General features: G+C 44.2%; 2 protein-coding genes across 3 annotated transcripts; one reads left to right on the top strand and one right to left on the bottom strand.

The window, feature by feature from the left end:
- Positions 1-964: 964 nt before the first annotated feature.
- On the top strand, positions 965-10,959 carry LOC137865495 (protein 4.2-like). Its single transcript, XM_068700596.1, has 13 exons — positions 965-1,040; positions 2,848-3,033; positions 3,711-3,941; positions 4,523-4,641; positions 5,291-5,413; positions 5,810-5,987; positions 6,369-6,507; positions 6,877-6,980; positions 7,202-7,444; positions 8,442-8,759; positions 9,096-9,253; positions 9,686-9,819; positions 10,387-10,959. The coding sequence occupies exons 1-13, from the start codon at positions 1,031-1,033 to the stop codon at positions 10,535-10,537; spliced, it is 2,094 nt and encodes a 697-aa protein (XP_068556697.1). The 5' UTR covers positions 965-1,030; the 3' UTR covers positions 10,538-10,959.
- A 148-nt stretch (positions 10,960-11,107) lies between these two features.
- On the bottom strand, positions 11,108-20,047 carry CCNDBP1 (cyclin D1 binding protein 1). Of its 2 annotated transcripts, XM_068700601.1 has the most exons (11): positions 19,898-20,047; positions 19,719-19,778; positions 19,060-19,139; positions 18,314-18,395; positions 17,781-17,877; positions 15,063-15,136; positions 14,679-14,755; positions 13,987-14,240; positions 12,990-13,050; positions 11,897-11,943; positions 11,108-11,508 (listed from the first exon to the last, which is right to left on the bottom strand). In XM_068700601.1, the coding sequence occupies exons 1-11, from the start codon at positions 19,962-19,964 to the stop codon at positions 11,400-11,402; spliced, it is 1,008 nt and encodes a 335-aa protein (XP_068556702.1). In that variant the 5' UTR covers positions 19,965-20,047; the 3' UTR covers positions 11,108-11,399. The 2 variants fall into 2 exon arrangements, with proteins under 2 accessions (XP_068556702.1, XP_068556705.1); XM_068700604.1 differs by lacking the exon at positions 19,719-19,778 and having other exon boundaries at positions 19,898-20,016.
- Positions 20,048-20,086: the final 39 nt, after the last annotated feature.

Raw genomic sequence — 20,086 nt, 5'->3', positions numbered from 1 at the left:
AAGAAAAATGCCAGGAACATAGGACCATATTTTACATCAGCTATCTAATACAAATCTAAATGTCATTCTAGAATGACTACATCTACCTCCAAATGCATCAGTGCATTTATAAGGGTTGTATTCATTTTTCTTATTTTACATATATCTACACTAATCTCTACTTGCTATTTTATGGCCTAGTCACTCAGTATCTTCATATTCCTCTACAACTTTTCCAAAGCTGTCTCTCTCATCTTTACTACTCAGAATAACCTGATCTAGTCAGGTAGCATCCCTGTCCATGGCATGGGGGTTGGATGTAGATGATCTTTAAGGTACCTTTCATCCCACGCCATTCTATTACTTCCTTTTATCTTATGGCAACTTTAGTCTTGGACTAAACAACATATCGTTCTTAAAGTGTGATGGTTTTGAATAAACTGCATTATGCTACAGAAATTCTGCTCTTTAGGTTTTTACTTTTGTAAACAAGTTTTCTGATTTTGAAGTGTTTTCACATTTTAAAGTTAGGAACAAGGGCTCTGGATGTATCAACTTGTTTACTTCTTGAAGGGTTTAGTATCTAAGCATCTTATAGTCACAGTTGGAGATCAGCTCTTCAACAGTAATATTTGAAGCACATTCTGTACAGTGTTTAGGGCCAAGCCAAAATTTGCATTTCCTACTCTGGGGTCCCTAAAGCACAGCTCTATGAAGAAACTGCCATCTAGAGGTTTCTAAAGGCTTCACATCCCAGTGTGGAATTAAACCTCATCCGTAGATACGAAAAGTTATCCCTTCTTCTCTTTAGTATGGTCTGAGAGATAAAAAAGACTCTTCGACTTCTGCAGAGCAGGTCAGCAAGATAAGATGAAGGAGAGGTGGCAACATCACGTCCCACCCCTCGTAAAGAAATCGAGCAAACAACTTTGCAAACTAGTTTTTTTTTTTTTTTTTTTTTTTTTTTTTTTTTTTTTTAAGAAAAAGGAAAGAGGCATTGCCCACCAGAGCAAGCAGGAGCGAAGACTTCCATAGCACCAGGGAAACAGACATGGGCCAAGGTAAGTGAAAATTCTCTCTGTTAATCCCAAACATTTGCTGATTGTCTGTCAGGAAAAATAACTGTCCCCTCTTCAAGATAGTGTGTTCATGAGGCTAGAGGAAGAGAGGAGCTTCTTACAGTGCAGGAGACAAAGTCCAAGGGAGGTCAATTCACACGGACTTCTCATAAACAGAGAAAACAAAAGCTTGTATCAACGACTAAGAGTAGATTGAGAGAAGCAGTAAGAAGCAGCTGTGAAGGTTTGGAAGCAAGAGCAAGAGAGTTATCCTTAACATGGGGGTGGGGAAAAGGAATGTAGTCCAGACTACAAAACTGAAGCAGAGAGATGACTGTTTTAGCCACTTGAAGAAGAGGGTCCAGGTTCCAAGCAACTTTAAAGAAAGTGACAATAAGATCCATGAAAATTTATATGAAAGAGAGGAACCCAGACTCCCACACCACATACAACTCAACAGCCTACAAGCCAGCCAGAACAGACATCTTCACAATACAGAAGACAACACATAAGCTTTGAGTTGGTGCTGTAAAGTTTACACCAGCACAGGTATGGAACAGCCATAAAGGGACCTGAACTCCAGACCGCAAGAAGTAACTGCAAACAATGCAGCAGGGCTTCCACAACCAACAGAGACGGGACAACAGCAATGGGAGTTATCAAGGTATCAATGAAGAAGATAAGGCAAATTAAACAGGAGGAGAAAGCAGACCAAAGAAAACTGCAAAGAGAAATAGTTGTCTTTAGCATGCGAGCAGTGGGTTTAGACAGGAGGGGAATGCTCTGTGGATCTTTTCTAGCTGGAACAAAGAGAGAAACCTGGGTCTGAAAGAGGAGGTATATGACTGGATGTGTCATATAAAGGGCAGCTGTTACAACTCACAAATTCAAGGGACTCACTGATGATTTGAGAGCTGAATATATAAGTGAGGTCAGGATTATCCCAAGGCTGAGAGAAATCATGATGCCATCTGATTTTTCACAGAAAGTCTGGAAAGATTAAGAACACCACCAAAACCAGAAGAAAAGTGCAAGTAGGTGATCACACTAAGGCCACTGCGCACTAAATTAGATAAGAACAGGGTGACTGAAACTGTGACAATTTTTTTTTCTTGCTGGCACCAGACAGAGGCACGTATGTGTATGATGCATGCATATGAGACAGATGACATTCTTCTGTTTCCTGTAATACCTCTGTGTGCGAGATTACAGTGTGGTACAAAGAGTAAATTTTATTTACTGTGATCCAGTATAGTTCCAAAACTACACAGCCACCTTGCATTTGCACCAGCAGGAAAGTTGGGACTAGTTGCTGATCTCTGATGCACAGCAGATATATCTAGAATTTTTGTAATTGCTAGAAGACCTTGCATCCACAATGTAAGTGGTATGTGACAGCTTCCTTCCTGTGCACAACTTCAACCACATATCCACATGGAGGAAAGCTGCTTTGAGTACACACCATAAGACTCCAACTGTAGTCACAGTTGCATGCTCAGCGCTAACCACAACAACTGTACCATTTGAAGGATCAGGTTTGTTCTATGTCCATTGCTGGGCAGAAGGAGCTTTTTTATAGTCACTTAGTTCACTTAACATTGTTAAGGTACAAGCAAAAGCTACTCATTAGCCACTTGATAAGAGAACAACCAAGCTCATAGCGAAGGCCCTTACAGCTACTGGACTGGAAGTCTCAAAGGCATGGAGCACTGTCTGAGTGGAGAAACAGGCTTGTATCAGGATGGGACCCAGGGCCAGAGTGTGGGCAGCTCACAGCCTCAAGCTCATTCTATTTCCTCTCATGCTACAGGTCTGAGCATCAAAAGATGTGATTTCAAGATCACAATGAACAACAATAACCACCACACAGAAGAAATCAGCACTAAAAGGCTTATGGTGAGGCGTGGGCAGCCATTCATTATCACAGTGAGCTTCTCATCTCCAGTATACAACTACCTGCAGCAGCTGAAAAGGACCTTCCTCATAGTACAGACAGGTACCATGATTACCATACCTTGTAGAGCAGTTGTACAAAAGCCACCTGAAGAACAGAGCCAAAAGACATCTCCATAGCTGGACAGATGTGCCCACATTTAGAAGTGAGGCAAACAAACCGTTTATCTAAGCCAGAGCAGTCTCCTGCTGCTGGGACTGCAAGGTCAAAACTAAATCTTTTTCCCAAAACACATTACAGCACAACGCAAGCTCATTGCTCTTTGAAAGTACTCATGGGATCTCTCCTCACTCATGACTTTTGATTTAGGAATATTTAAACTCAGCTGGTCTTTTGCAGATGTTTTCTATTACAGTGTTTTTCAGCAAGAGCCCTGAGAAGGGCAGCGCCATCCACTCTCAGCTTGCTCTACCATAATTTATTTGACTGTGGCTTTTGTCACAAGACACTGAATCCCAAGAGCAACAGGCCTGCACCATTCTGGCTGTTCCTCCTTTCTACACTCTGTGAAATACACGTTCCACTATCAAACAAGGTGGCTTTAGTCCAGTATTAACCTTAGGAAGGTTCAGTAAGCTTTAAGACAGCAGCATTAAGGTAAGCATTAAGCTTAAGTGTCCCACATGAAAGGATAGCTATGACTCCAGATCTAGCCATGGTCCATAAAATCTGCAGGGGGTGGCAATGTATGTGTGGAAACCAGATCTCTTTTGCTGCAGGACCAAATCCTTCCAAAACAGATGGAACCCAGGTTGAATTTCCTATCTCCCGCCTGGGAGACCAGAAGCAGTGGAGCGCAGCTCTAGAAGAACAGGACCCATGTTTCTGGACCATCTCTGTGAACACGCCTGCCAATGCTCCCATTGGCCAGTATGCTCTGCTTTTACATGCCTCCAAGTCTTACTGTCTCCTGGGAAACTTCATCCTTCTCTTTAATCCCTGGTGCCAAGGTGAGGAATCAGGAACAAAAAGGCAGTCATAGATCAGTCACTTCACAAAAACAGTTTTGAGCTCTGACACTCTGCCTCTGGAAAGGCTAAGGCTGACCCTACCCAGTGCTTCCCTCTACTCCTGCCCTGCTCCTCTCAGCACTTCAGGAAGGAGGCAGGGGTTTGTACAGGTAGCACAGCTTGAAGCAACCTGCCTCAGCACTCCTACCCTGTTCCTGAAGTACTGTTATCAGAACACCGTGGTCTTGCAAAGGAAAAAGCAGTTCAATCATTTATTTCCTACAAGTTAAGATTATAACCGGTTTGATTAATGCCATTGGATCTTCCTTAGGAACAGAGAAGTCAGTAACAAGTAGAGTAAAAAAGCTAGCTAGTACAATAGCCTAGCTTTGTAGGATCTTTCTGAAGTTCTTCTACTTGAGCAGAGATTGCAATGAAATTCTTTCCTGCTCAATTCAGAATCTGTGGTATTTCCCAAGGGTACAATGCCAGGGACTGCCTAAGTGTAGCATAGCCTGCTGATGCAAGGGCATCCAAGACCAAGAATGCTTTTCTCCTTATGCTTTCTTCCTCCATTCTAGATGATGAAGTGTTCTTGGCTAACGAGGCACAGCGGCAGGAGTACGTTCTAAACCAAGAGGGTATCATTTACTGGGGGACTGAAAATGCAGTCCTGGCACAGCCCTGGGACTTCAATCAGGTAAGAGGTCCAATATGTCTGTGTTCTCTTACAACCACCAGCAGAGGAAGGGTGTCTATCTCCTGTATGTACAGAATACAATTCATTCCCATGCTGTGGCTTCGATGAAAGAGTCTGTTCTCTGCTCCTACTGTCTTTCTCTATGAACATACAGGAGAACGGAGACCTATGTATGAAGTCCCATAATCCAATGTATGTAATTTTAGCTACTTTCTCAGCCAGTCATTTTACGAAGAAACACATCAGTCTGGGCTTTGTCTCTTCCTTTCATCAACAGATAAAAAATCATTTTGCAGAGCTTAATAATACCGTCTGTTTTACAGATAAAGGGAGGACAAGATTTTCCAATTTGCCCAAGACTAATCTGCCAGTGATGAGAGCTGGATTCTATTCCACTTTAGTGACAACAGATTAAACAAGTACCTCTATGCCGACCTAGAGTGCTCCAGAAAAAAAATCAGGAGTTTCCCTCAGTCATGGGATGCAGTATCATGCCAGTGCATTTCTTACTACGCTTCAATAAAGCAACAGTTCTGCCTTCAGTATGTTGTGCTCCATCTTCAAATCTGCACAGTTTCAAGCCATTGCAGGGATTCCAGAGAACAAACATTAAGGCCACATTTCTCAAGATGTTGTGTTCTTGTTTTAGTTTGAGGAGGATATTGTGGACATCTGCTTCACACTGCTGGACATAGGTGAACGCCATCAACGGGACAAGGATCACACTCAGCGCAAGAACCCTATTTACATCTGCCGCACAGTTGCTGCCATGGTAAGGAGAGTAGTCAGCAGCCTAGTCCATAGCAGAGAAGGTCTGAATGCAGACAGGCTAGTATATACTTAATCCCAATTTACAGCAACCCACCGACTACTCAGTAAGACTGCCCAGGGCTGTTCCAAACAACATCTCCCACCTATCTCCAGCCCTTCCTGACATTCCTGCAGCAGACAAGTAGTGCTGCAGGAATTTCTTAGCAGTAGCAGCACACTTACTGAATAAATCTCAAGGGAGACTGTTGCACCTGCTCTGGTCAGTCATGATCTCCATGTTCTGCACAAAAAATCCTTTTTGTTTCAGCTGCCCTGGAAGTAGTTCCATCAAACAGGATATGGTTTACCTACTAAGATGTAATTCCTTAATTCATCTTTCTCTCCTCCTTCCCTGAAGATGAACTGCGATGAGGTTAGAGGAATCATGACAGAATATGGGACCGGGAAATACTATGATGGGACACCCCCTTCCAACTGGCTGGGCAGCAGCCCCATCCTCCGGCAGTGGGTGGCACTGAAGTGCAAACCTGTCCGCTATGGGCAGTGCTGGGTGTTTGCTGCAGTCATGTGCTCAGGTACGGTTGTGGTTCAAAGACTTGTGGGTTGAGTAAAGCCTTACCTGGTACACAGAACCTCTAGCATATGACTGAATTCCTGGGAAAGCACAGATCCCAGTAACATAACCTTTAATCTCTAAGTGCGAGGCAGATCCTCCAAATTTACTCATCAACATTTAGCACTGCTAGCCTTGGGCTAAAGGAGTGTTAGTACACACCATTCACTGAATGCACCTATGACAGTTCACTTCCTGAAGGGACAGTGCTTCTTGCAAAGTCCAGATATCAGGCCCAGTGCCATTCTGATGGGCCTAGTATCAAAACCAGCTCTACATCTACTGGCAAAGATACCTTTACAGCAGGATGCACAACTGATCCACAGCTCTTTCTTCTGCACAGTTCTGAGGTGCTTGGGAATTCCCACCAGGGTTGTCACAGGCTTCACATGGGCTCACAACACGAACAGCAGTCTGAATGTGGATGAGTATTATGACGAAAATGGAATGCTGCTTACACATGACAAGAGTGCCAGAGTCTGGTAAGAAAACACAGCAGGGTCCAAACTAAAGTTTGAGACAATACCTGGGTCTAGGAAGCAACTGAGAGGAAAAGGTAAACAGCTGCAGGGAGGTAAATAAGAGAGAGCTCAGCTGAGCTGCAGTATACATGACTTGTTCTTGAGAAACCTCAGGAACCAAAAGTAAAGAGTGCTATATTGCTAGGGCCCACAAATGAACAACGATAACCCAAACCATCTGGAGAAACTACACTTACATCAAAAAACATGGTCTCTTCCTGTGTGCTGAGTTCTTTCAAAGGAGTGTTAATTTGCTGTGGTTTGGCTAAAAGTTTCCTGTACCTCAGGGCTCAGCATCTTGTTATAAGCACATGATGTTGTCTCTCACAGGACCTTCCATGTTTGGAACGAATGCTGGATGGCTCGAACAGACTTGCTACCAGAGTACAGTGGATGGCAGGCACTAGATGCCACCTGCCAGGAAAAAAGCAAAGGTAAGATATCAAAGACAGACTCGGGGAAAAAAGGGAGCAAATAAAGCAGTGCAATATTCCTTCCTTCTTCAATTTCCAATGGGAGGATGCATAAATCACCCCGAGGACTTCACACACTAAATCATCATTAACTCTTTTAGTTCGTGCAGCCCATGGAGCTCTAAGCATGGGCCTAGTTGGTCAAGCATCTAACTCTTAATTGGGCTGCATTTTCTCTTTAGGCGCATCCTTCTGTGGGCCAGCCCCTGTTCAAGCCATCAAAGAAGGGGACACTGAAGTGGATTATGATGTCTGCTATTTCTTTGCTGCCATAAATGCCAAGTGCCACATCTGGATACACAAAACAGATGGCATCCTCAAGCCAGCTTGCATTTGCACAAAGTATACTGGCAACAACATCAGCACCAAGAGTGTGGGCAGCGAACGCTGTGAGGATATCACACACAACTACAAATATCCTGAAGGTATAGGGTGGAAAAGTGTCTAAACACATTTCCTACTAGTGTTAAAAGTGAAGAGTACAGGACTGAACAGCCATACCAGAGCATTATGGTCATCCACTTCTCACTACTTCTTCCTGAATGGCACAAGAACACCTTACTCTTGCTGTCTACAGAATCCAAGTACAGGTCATACCCCAAAGTTTCATCCTGCTTAATTACCAGCTCACCAGAAGGCCAGGCATTTCTCCACCAGACACTCTCCTGTCTGGAAGACTTCCTTTCTTGACTTCTGTTACCTGTAAACTCTGTACATTCATCTCCCATCACCCGTCTTACATTTCAGACTCCAGCTTTCTGAGGACTGCTGTGCTCCCAAATGTTCTAAAACCTCACAGGCTCCCCAGGGAAGTGGTTATGGAATGAGCCTGCTGGAGCTCAAAAAGCATTTGGATAACACTCAGACACGGTCTGATTCTTTGGTGGTCCTCCGGGGACCCAGGAGTTGGACTTGATGATATTTGTGGGTCCCTTCCAACTCAAGCTATTCAATGATTCTATGATATCCCTCCCTCAAATAGAAGCTCTCCCTTTAAAATCTATTATTCTGCCTAGTTTCCCAACTCTACAATCTCATCTTAGCCTATGGCATGCTGTCTTCTTTGCTGCAGTGTATCACAGGACAAGATAGTACTGCACCATAGCTACAATTACAGAGAGGCAACTGTTCTCTTACTCTGACAGATGTTAGCACTGAAGTATTTCCAAAACTAAAAGAATTCTTTCAAAGTAGAATCTTTCAGGCACATGCAACATGCTGTCAGATGAAATTCTCAATCTGCTCCAACCAGGAGCACAATGAGATGTCTCTCTATGCTCTAAGAAATAGTTGTCTACAGCACTGTTAGGACAATTCAACTCCATCCTTCTGCATTTACTGCTTTACAATTACTACACAGGAAATAACACTGAAATATGCACTCTCCTCCTCATACCTCCCCCCCCCTTTTTTTTGTAATAGGTTCTCTTCAGGAAAAAAAAATACTTGACAAAGTCTACAGAAGAATAAAGACACTTGAGACAACTACCAGCACCAAATCAGAGTTCAGCTCCATTTCTACTGCCCTTGAAGAGCCAGTTAACCTTTTTATCCAACTCCAGTCCAATAGTTCTCTGCTACTGGGACAAGATGTTCCAATTTCTGTTGAAGTGTTTAACCCCAGCAGTGGAGAGAAGGCAACTCATTTGGTACTTGGGGCCCAGTCTCTACATTATGGTGGCACATCCATTACCCAACTTTGGAAGAAAGAGTTTCATTTTATCCTCAAGAGCAATGAAGGTAAGGATTCTACCGGACACAAGGACAGAAAAGTATATTCTGTCCTCTCATTTAGGAAAAATGCACTTAGCTTTAAGTCTGCAAAAGCCTGGCTGGAAAGCTGACTGTAGGCTATTCAAACAAATCACTTTGGTGGGGAGAAGAGGAAAGCTGCAGCACGTTAGGTGGATCACCCTACAGATTTCTGAATTTGCAGATTCAGTTGGGGTCTCTAGAGCTTTTAAATACTGCAGCTTTTAGTACAGTGTTGGGTGCTAAACACTGCTAGGAAGCATGCAGTCTAAGAACTTAATATTAGTTGCATTGTCACCTCTATGTCACCACTCTGTATTCCAGCTAACACCCTGCAGGCCACTGTGCCTTACTCACAGTACATAAAAGAGTTGGGAGAGAACCATCTGCTTCGGCTGACTGCCATGCTGAGAGACAAGGACTCCTACATATGCTTTGCACAGGAAGAGATCCGCATTTGTGATCCCCCTCTCATTATTAAGGTTAGATTGCTTCATCATTCTGTACTGCAGTGGTGAGAAAACAGCTTTCCTAGTCACAAGCAGCAGAAAGACACTTGCTGCGTTCCATGGCTTTCCTCATACTGTCTTCTTTCAAAGCACTGAGACATAAGTCTGGGAAAAGTGCTGTGCTGCACGGTCATACACAATACTCCTCCCACTTCTATCTCATCTATGTGTAAAGACAAGGAAATCCAGATGACTCCTAACTCACTCACCAGCCTGCAAATCAGAGGCTGTAAAGGAAACTACAGAATACTGTAGTAGTAAAGAAAGCGAGCTGGACTTTGAGTCTTCTGGCAACTGGCAGCTCATGCTGGGACCCCTGGCAAAAAAGAAATACCTCTCCCTTTAATCATAAAAGTTTCTCTTTTTTTTTCCTCACAGTTTCATCTCATTCCCTTCTTTCAACAGTTTCCAGAACACATGGTACAGTACCAGCCAGCCTCAGTGGAGATTAGCCTCCTGAACCCTCTCGCTGAAACCCTGGAGAAGTGTGTGATAGTGGTAGGAGGGCGAGGGCTCATTTACAGGCAAAGGAAGTACAGGTGAGTGCAAACTGATTAACCTAAGAACAGGAAATGCAAAAACAGACACAATACAAGCTAGAGAAACCCTTGTCCTGGAAATGCCTGCCCCCAGAATAAACAGGCAACAAAGCAGGAATAGACCACTACAGTTGAAAGCCCCAAGCACTCCCTTATTTAGGGGTGATACAGAAGATTTTCACTGAAAAAGAGAAAAGCCAGATAACTTTCATCTGATCCTCCCCTTCTCTGCTGAAGAGCCAGGTAAAATTGACTTAGCCAAGAGTCATCTAAGAAGGCATACTCTTTTCCACATGAAAAAGCAACATTTTTCTCAGAAAGCTGCATTAGGACAAAGTAGATGATTCATGGGGAGTTCAACCCTCATAAGTTCCTCCAAATTGCTGTCTGATCACAATTCCATCATGGCAGTTTAGGACACTGCTAGTCTTTTTCTATTTACACCCCACCTCATCCCCTTTTTTTGGGGGGCATCACACTCATGTCTCCCAAATGCATCTCCTGAGCCCTAATGAACAAGGAATGCAGAGAGGTGTGCTTCCTGTATAATCCCCTCTTGCCTTTCAGGCTGGGTTCTGTGCAGCCTGGAAGCACTCAACAGCTGCGTATCTCGTTCACTCCCACTGAAGCAGGGCCCAGAAGACTCACTGTGAATCTTACCTGCCTTCAACTCCAGAACCTGAAGAGCTACAAAAGTATCAACATTGCAGCTGCCTGATGCCCAGCTTAGAACAAGTCCTGCTGTCCTATTTGAAAGAGTGGTCACAATCTTTCCGACTGACCTTTGGCAAGCATAGATGTTAAAAGTTTATTTAAAACTACGTCTGACTTGTATTATTCATACAAACTCAACTCTCTCCCATATGCAACTATATCCACTCTCAGATCTTGCAAGTTGGACCTTCCTGTGACAAACATGGGCCAAATGCTCAAGCAGATGCTGTATTTCTTTGTGCATATCCACTCAACTCACCAATGCTTAGTCATTCTTCCCGTGGCAAAAAAAGCATATCTTAGAACTCTGAAGCGATGATAGATGTAGTATTTCTCTAGAGATGTACTCATATCCTACAGATCCTTGAAGTTGGTAAAGCAGCAGACAGCATTTTCTATTGCTTTCTTAGGGAACAGATGAGAGGAAGATAATTTGCTCTTCTCTATGGTTAGACAGAAAATATCAGCATTGTATTTTTTTTTAATGGCTCATTTGGCTTGCAAAAGCAGCAAGACCCTATTCTTCTATGTATATATATTCTCTGCCACCTGTAAACAGATGCAGCTAACCACGTAAATCTAGCAGCATTTTATTGTTCTTTGAACCCCACAGCAGTTGTAATGTCTGAAAAACTGGGCACATTCACAACAGTAAGATTCAGCACTGCACCATCCCAAGAGTCCAAGCAAAACGACATCACCTGCAATTGCAAAGGGTGATTTTTTATGAGTTTTGCCAGGTGGCATTGAAGTTCTCTCTTAAGAGCACTGTCCTCATCATTCTCCCTGTAGCTGGAGAATGGCCAGATTCACTGGAAAAGCATACATCAGGGCCAGTAGCAGGTACACATGTGGACACAGAAGAGCTAAAGTTCACCCTGCGTGAAGTTCTTGATTTTGTCCATGTTGTGATCTACTGCACCAATCAGAAACTGCACCCAGCCTTCCTCTGATGGTGGACAGACATGGCTTGTCCTGCAAAGTGGAGGAAATTCATTAGGAAGGCCACCTTGAGGGTTTTACATTTATGTATCCGGAAACCCACACAACACATACATATTGTGAAGTCCCAAGTTACCACATAATTAAAACAGGTCCATTATAGCTCCACAGTACTTTGAGCCAGGAAGAACCAACATCCATGTCTCTAGTTCCAAACTTTGACACATATATGTCCATCTTCAGCAGTAACCACTTTAATTCCTGACATCCTATTCCTATCCCATTACAACTGGATAACATCAGAATTATTCCAAAATGACAGCGTTTGCTGCCTAGAAATGAGTCATCTTTGACAGGAGGCAAAAAGATATCAACTTCCATAGCAGGCAACACATGCTTATAAATTGTATCTCATACTCACTTTGTAATCTCTAAGACTTTCTTTAATACTGAGGCCAGTTTAGCAGCCTAGAAAAAAACAAAATGGAAGTAAAGTACACCAAACATGGAAAAAGGGGGTCCAGCAATATCGGGGGAAAAAAAGGGAAGGTGCAAGAATGCCTGACATGGCCAAAAATAAGTTAAATTGCCACAGATCCTGATGCAAAAGGAAGCCATCTAACATGGGTGGGAGTATCGCCTGACCTGTTGCTGACTGAGACAGGTAAAAATACAGACAGATCATTTTTTAAAGTATACATTAGTATGTTTTTTTTCTTTAAAAGGTAAGTCTATTAGAACTTGGTAACATTGTAAGGGGTAAAGTTATAAGTGACTCACTGTAATACAATTTGATATTAAACAACACTTCATTAATTATAACAACAACAACAATCAAGCCACTGGCCAAATGCATGAAACCAGAATAAAGAATTTCAGATATGAGAAAGTATATAATTAATTTAGGTTGGAAGGGACCGCTGGAAGTCACCTAAGTACAACCTCCTGCTCAAATCAAGGCAAACCTCATAGTTCTGTCAAGTTGCTCAGAGCCTTGCCCCACCAAATTTTGAACATCTCCAAAGATGGAAATTGCTTCTCATGCAAGCAATGGACATTACTTCTCTAAGCAGCTTATTTCACTTAACAACTGAAACGTGCTTAACCATGCTCATTGTAAAAATTTTTAATTTATTTAATTTAGACCATTTTATTTGAGCAAATCTAAATTACCCAGGAAAAAAGTAGATGTAAGGCACATTGGCAGCCTTACACTTCACTTTCCTGAGGTACTGTCACTGGATGTCTCTATGGATTAGAGTTTAGAGCCAGCACTAGAGTGGACAGCCATTTCCCCGAAATAAAGATGAGGACTGCATTTCCAGTTAAAAGAAGACGAGTGTGTGAGAACTAGAGGGGACTCTTGGTTCCCCAGAGTATGTTACTTAGACAGTAACTAATACCCTTGTCTCCCTGTCAAAGGTATTTCCCCTAATTTAATTTCCCCTAGTTTAATTTCATCTCCTTTCCTACAGCCAAGCAAGCAGAACTGCATGCAGGCTGTAGAAACTTACGTTGAGTCGCACGGCCAGCTGGTTCACAGGTGGATACATGCTCAGTGCCAACTCATCAACACTAGAATGGAAGAGAGAAGTGCAATGAAAGAAAGCCCTCCAATCACCCAGTTCACAGATCTCAGTTACAGAACCACAGAATGGCTGAGGTTGGAAGGAACCTCTGAAGATCATCTAGTCCAACCCCACTGCCAGGCAGGATCAGCTAGAGCACATTGTACAGGATGGCATCCAGGCAGGTTTTGAATATCTCCAGAGAAGGAAACTGCACAACCTCTCTGGGCAACCTGTTCCAGTGCTCTGTCACCCTCCCAGTAAAAATGCCCTCTCGTATTCAGCCAGAATCTTCTGTGCTTCAGTTTGTGTCTATTGCCTCTCATCCTGTCGCTGGGCACAACTGAAAAAAGGCTGTCTCTATCCTCTCAACACCCTCCCCCTCAGGTAATTAATGAGGTCTCCCCTCAGTCTTCTCTTTTCCAGGCCAGACAGGCCATTCTCTCAACCTGTCTTTGTACAACAGGTGCTCCAGTCCTCTAATCATCTTTGTAGCCCTCCTCTGAACTCACTTCAGTAGTTCTATGTCCCTCTTGTGGATGTAATACTCCAGGTGTGGCCTCAACAGGGCTAAGCAGAGGGGGAGGATCACCTCCCTTGACCTGCTGGTACCACTTCCACAGTGCAAGTCAGGAATAGCAGGGCATGACAAGGAGGCATTTGGTTATTCCCACTGAATACTTCTCACCACCTTCTCAGGTGTCTGTGTGGCACTTCCACCTTATCTCTAGTCACAGCTCCACCCCAAGCAGCAGCACATACTCCTTTCTTAACCTGCACAACTCTCAATAGCCTATGATATAATAGTTTTCCCATCAAACCCCCTTCCACCACCTGGTCACAGATTAAGTATCATAATGTTTTTTCTAGTCCATTTTCTAGACCTCAAGAAAGAGAGGGACTGCTCCGGAGCAGAACGCAGCATGGGGAGAGACCTACTTACCTTGGACTGATCTCATTAGCAATGTCTGCAAGGTCATCCAGCTGAGCAATATGCTCTGGAGATTCAGCTTTGCCATAAGCCTTCACTACGCTTAAGACCTTCTTCAGGCAAGCTTTGGAAGCCTTTATTAATCCCATGCAGGAGCTAAGCAGTTTCCGGTCAGCTTCTGACCAATAGGTATCTCTGTTGCCCCGAAAGCCAAGATCTTCATCTTCCGTGATATCACTGTAGGGGTCTTGCCCTTCCACCAGAGCCTGAGAATACAGATGCCCTGAAAACCCAGAACCTAACATCCATTCTAGCAATACCCAGGAGGAAAGGTAAAATACGATCTAGAAAACAAATAATATATGGAGGAATCCTTCTTCAACCAGCATCTCATTTGCTTGATTCTGTTAATCTTAATAAGACTGTATTAAGAAAAACTAATTCAACAGAGCAAACAGCAAGAACGTGGCAGATAGTCCCATTCTTATACCAACCTAAAACCACACAGTTCAGAATATGGCTTCATGGAAACCACATGTAAGATAAACTAGACCCAGGTTTGAAAACTCAGTAAGTTCAACTCAGTAACTTTGGTCATATAAGAACAAACTTACATCAAAGCCTCTACATTAAAAAAAAACCTCTGTGTTCTATCACTGCAGTCTATCACTGCAGGTTCCTCAAAGGCTTAGGAGCTTCCTTACATTTTCCATCTCCTCCAGAGCATCCTTGACCACACTCAGACAAGCAGCGAGAGCTGACACAACTGCTGCCTGGTTATCTGCAAAACATAAAGGAAGACAACTGTAGTGCTGCACTGATTCAAATCAGCTTCCAACAACATTCACTTAGGTCTGCAACCATGAGATCTTGAGATCACAGGGTTACATTTTTTGCAAACCTCAGAGCTGCACTGTTGCTATACAGAGAATTTGACCTGGCTTCCATGCTTATCCACTTCAAAGAACAGTAGGGTTCTACAGAATGAGTAAGCCTCCATTCTACTAGCTAAAATGCCCCTCGCAAGTACTATCAACATTTCAAGATCACACATCCTAGTTCCATTGTTCTGCATATACAGTACTCACTTCGTGGCAGGTTGGACACTTGCTCACACGCTTCCCACACACCACCAGTTGATATAAGCTGTTCCTGAGACAAGCTGAAACAAAACAGAGACTCTCAAAGTTAGGTTCAATAGCACCATCCTGCTATACTGTTTGTATTTTCTGCACACTAGAAGGGGATCTGCTGGAAAGATGTCAGCAAACCAGCTTGTCACTGGTATCTCATGTCTGCATAAAGCAAGAGGTATTTTAATAACTCCTACTCTGTCTAGTTATTAATTGGAACAAGTAGCCAAAGCCTCTTACAAAGACCTCCGAAGGTGCTTAGGTGTATTATAATCTTCCAGAATCTACACAAATCAGAAGAGGCTAATGATCTTTGACTACAGGCAGAATCATTTATCATTAAAGAGAGGGTGCATAATACCTCCCCTGAAGCACAGTGGTTTACTAACTAGCTGTAGAGTCACACAGTCATCACGCATGACACACAACGTTCACTCCAGAGGCAAAAACTGCCAGCCAATGCAAATGGTATCAATCGCCTTCATGGAAATTCCTTCTTAGGAGAGGTGCTCCAGCCCTCTGATCATCTTTGTGGCCCTCCTCTGGACCTGTTGTAACAGATCAACATCCTTCCTGCGCTTTTTCCTGTCCCAGACCTGGATGCAGTACTCCAAGTGGCAGAGTCCTCACAGCACTGCAAGAATCACAAGGGCAGAGGGGGACAATCACTTTCCTCAACCTGCTGGTCACACTGTTTTTGATGCAGCCCAGGACGTAGTTTGCCTCCTGGGCTGCAAACACACACTGCTGGCTCACGTCAAGCTCTAGTTCCACTAGAACTCCCAAGTCTTTCTCTACAGGGCTGCTCTCAATGTATTCTTCTCAGTCTGTACTCATGTCTGGGATTGCCCAGACCGAGGTGCAGCACCTTACACTTAAACGTCATTCGGTTCACATGGGCCCACTTCTCAAGCTTGTCCATATCCCTTTGGAGGATATTCCTTCCTTCTGTTATATCAACTGCACCACTCAGCTTAGTGTCATCTGCAAACTTGCTGAGGGTGCACTCAATCCCACTGTCTATGTCGTTGATAAAGATATTAAACAATACTGGTCCCAGCACAGACCCCTGAGGGACACCGCTCGTTACCAGCCTCCACCTGGACATAGAACCATTGGCCATTACTCTCTGGATGCAGCCATTGAGCTAATTCCTTATCCACTGAATGGTCCAGCCTTCAAATCCATATCCCTCCAATTTGGAGATTGGGATGTCATGTGTGATCATGTCAAAGACCTTACACAAGTCCAGATAGATGACTTTGGTCAATCTTCCCTTGTCGACTGATGCAGTCACTCCATAATCAAAGGCCACCAAATTGGTCAGGCACGAAGAGCCCTTGCTGAAGCATGCTCGCTATTCCAGATCACCTCCTTGGCATTCATGTGCCTTAGTATTGCCTCCAGGAGGATCTGTTCCATTATCTTGCCAGGCACAGAGGTGAGGCTCGCCAGTCTGTAGTTCCCCGGGTCTTCCTTTCTACCCTTTTTTAAAATGGGAATGATGTTTCCCTGTTTCCAGTCACCAAGGATTTCACCTGACTGCCAGGGCTTTTCAAATATGATGGTAGGTAGCTTGGTGACTCCATCAGCCAGTTCCTTCAGGACCCTGAGATGCACGTCATCGGGCCCAATAAATTTGCATTTGCTCAGTTTCATCAGGCGGTCTCAAACCTGCTCTTCTTTTACAGTGACAGGGACTTTTCTACCCCAGTCATCTTCCGGTTTAGGAAAATGAGAGACATGGGAAACCTGAATGGCAGTGAAGACTGAGGCAAGGAAGTTGTTGAGTACCTCAGCCTTCTCCTTCTCTGTCATTACCAGTTCACCCTTTGCATCCATCGGAGGGGGTACACTCTCTTTCACCTTTCTTTTCTGAGCAATGTACCTACAGAACCCCTTCTTGTTATTTTTTGCATCCCCTTGTCAAACTCAGTTCCACCTGTGCCTTGGTCTTCCTGATCCCATCCCTGCATGTATGAACAGCATCCCTGTACTCTTCCCTGGCCATCTGTCCCTGCTTCCACTGCCTGTGCATTTCCTTCCTGTGCTTCAGTTTAACCAACAGGTCCTTGCTCAGTCAGCCCAGTTTTCTGCCCTCCCTGCTCGCTTTCTGACACAGGGGAGGGGGATGCAGAATTCTTGTGCTCTATGGAAAGCATCAATAGGAATGTAAGGATGTTACAAAAGACCATCTTCAGAGGTCTTTTTAAGGAGCTCCTGACTTTTGTTCCAATTAATAACTAAACTCAGTAGGAGTTATTAAAACACCGTGCTTTATACACGGTAAAATTTATTTTACTCTGAGGTTGTATCACTGGAATGGACTTGCTGGGCAATCACTGGTGCTGACACAGTGTCTGGTGCTCGTTACTCTCTCCAAATCTGATCCTGACTTTTCTGGCCTAACTTTCCAGCTTGATGTTGTTGCCATGGACTTGTCCAGTGATTTCGACTCTCAACTACATTTGTCTACCCTCACCAGCACTACTCTGCTCACTCAGATATTGGAGGAATGGGCCCTTCTTGGTGAAGCTGCTGCCTTTGCCTGCCTCATAACAGTGCTCAGCTCCTGCCTTCCCACTTCCCTTAGGGTGCTTCTCCAAGTCTGCACTTGCTGCCCCCTACAAGATATTTGTAACTTTTTCTTTCTTCTTAATGGAAAGTTACTACCTCTCCAATGGAGAAATGAGAATAGTTTCTGTGAGTTGGATCATTCCTTCCACTACTTCAGTGGTAGCATCTCGTACCATCTTCCGAAGAGTAGTACCTGGTTGAGATTGAGAAACAGCAAGAATGTTGCCACAAAGAGCACTGACAGAAACGGACACAGATGAACATGCAGAATGCTCTGTTTGTGCGGATACACAATATAAAGTTGCAGCTATTTTTGAAGGAAGCAATATACCTTCTCCAGTTCCAAATGGGCTTTGGACGAAGCTATCAACACTTTATAACTATGAATGCTCAAACAACTATACCACTTACTACATTATCACTCATTCACAGATTGAAATCTGCAGAATTAGATGGTCAAGTGGTTCACTTGTAACCACGTTGCAAGTCTGTAGAATAGCTGACAACGGGACTCCGCTCATGTTAGCTTGCTTTCCTGTAGATGCCTGATCTTCTACTACAATTTGAAATATTTGTTTTCTTTATATAGCGGTGAAAGAATTGGCACTATCCCGCTGTTACTATCTCACCTTGGCCCTTGGGGAGCCAGTAGTACACTGTGGCAACTGCAAGAATGGCATTTTGGACATCTTCGCTCAGCTTCTGACAATTCTGAAAACAGGTAGGCAAAAGTATCAACATCACATGGCCACACTTTATTAGGAAAGTCTCATGAACAATCCCATCCGCATTACTTTGTTTAAAAAAAAAAAAAGGGGGAAAGGGAGGGAAGCATAGTTATGGTCATAATAATGGAGAAACAAATACAGAACTCAAAGATACAATATTTAATATTAAGTATCTCAGCTTTCTGGAGTTCCAAACTCACTGTATGTACTATGAGTAGCATGGTTCAAAGGTTGCGAAAAGAGGAAGAAGTAGCTTAAACCACTACTCTGAGTTGGAGGTCTTTTCTTCCTTCTTCAAACACCCACGTGTTAAACTTTTCTCAATTAACAGAAAATACATTGCCATTCTTTGTTAGCAGTAAGGTCCATACTGCTCAATATCGTGCCTCTGTCAGCAACCAGTTGCAGATGTTTAAGAAAAAAAGTGTAAGAATACGTCTATCTGGTATGTCCCCCTAAGTTATTGAAACTAGTTCTCTAGGCAATTATTGAATTTGGTAAAAACTCTCTAAAACACATAGTTCCCACAGATGTTCTTTTTTTGCGCTGAACCCAATGAGACTTTGTTTTAGTCAAGTAAACCAGGAGATACCTGAAACTTGTCACATACACTGAAATTTCATTCTCTGTAGGGGGCTTTTACTCACCTCTGCAGAAGGCAGTGGAGACCTCGAGAATGCCAGACTAAGTTTTGTAGCTTCTTGTGATGTTTCTTTGAATGTCTGACCTTAGAAAGCATACAGTGGGAACAAGACATTAGGAAGCATCTTGGGTAAAAGACAAAAGAACAAAACAGATAAACGAGCAATGTCTTCTCTGACTCTACTTAACCTTAACATCTACTGCTCCATTACCGTTTCTTTTTTCCAAGCATGAAAAAGCCATAAGCTAAAATCCCACTTCAAAGATTTCCTTGGTGTATTTATGCCATACGTGTTGTATGTTTTATGTATCTGTTCATTTCTATTTTTTTTATTTAGCCAGTACTGATATCTACAATCACATTAGTCTCCTGGTCCAGGACACCTTCAGCAGAAGGTTCTGGAAGGCTTTAACAGAGAACAAAAGCTTTAAAAACATAGCTATGAAAACTGTTCCATGCTGCCTACCGCTCTGCAACGCGAACACGGCGGCTGGAGCCGAGAGCAAGTGCAGAAGCCCCGGCTGGAGTCCTTCTTGCAGCTTGGAGCCCTGCCACAGACCGGCACCGCGGAGCCCCGCCCCCGCCCCGTCCGGCGCCACGCCTGCCCCAGCCCGGCACCCGCAGCACCAGCCCGCCCCCCGGCCCGTACCCCCCGGCCCGTACCTAGCGCGTCCCAGAAGCGCGTGGGCTCGAACGGCTCTCGGCCTTCGCCCGGTTCGCCCTCTGTAAAGGCAGACATAGGCCTCAGCCAGCAGAAAGCCAGCCCAGCCCAGCCCAGCCCAGCCCAGCCCAGCCCAGCCGGCTCCGGCCCGGCTCCAGCCCAGCCCCGGCCCGGCCCCCACCTCTGACCCGCGCCAGCACCGCGCGCAGCGCCGCGCGCAGCTCCTGCAGCGCCTCCCGCGCCTCCATGGCTGCGGGAACAGCCACCGCCTCGCGGCCCCTTACGCAGCTGCTGCGCGTCACATCCGCTTCCGGAAAACAGAGGGGAAAAGGCGGCCCCGCCCCCTCCCCCTCCCCCTCCCGGCAACCCG

Source organism: Anas acuta, chromosome 16 (assembly GCF_963932015.1).
Source record: "Anas acuta chromosome 16, bAnaAcu1.1, whole genome shotgun sequence".
Lineage (NCBI taxonomy): Eukaryota > Metazoa > Chordata > Aves > Anseriformes > Anatidae > Anas > Anas acuta.
This window is presented reverse-complemented; position numbering and strand designations above follow the sequence as displayed.

Excerpts from the sequence above, each read along its gene's own strand:
- LOC137865495 (XM_068700596.1), top strand. Across the intron at positions 4,642-5,290 it reads AGCCCTGGGACTTCAATCAG|TTTGAGGAGGATATTGTGGA; the intron begins GTAAGAGGTCCA and ends TTCTTGTTTTAG. Across the intron at positions 5,414-5,809 it reads GCCGCACAGTTGCTGCCATG|ATGAACTGCGATGAGGTTAG; the intron begins GTAAGGAGAGTA and ends CCTTCCCTGAAG.
- CCNDBP1 (XM_068700601.1), bottom strand. The coding sequence starts at position 19,964 with ATGGAGGCGCGGGAGGCGCTGCAGGAGCTGCGCGCGGCGCTGCGCGCG. Across the intron at positions 17,878-18,313 it reads CTGGCTCCCCAAGGGCCAAG|GTACTACTCTTCGGAAGATG; the intron begins GTGAGATAGTAA and ends AATCTCAACCAG. Across the intron at positions 14,756-15,062 it reads AGTGTCCAACCTGCCACGAA|ATAACCAGGCAGCAGTTGTG; the intron begins GTGAGTACTGTA and ends TATGTTTTGCAG.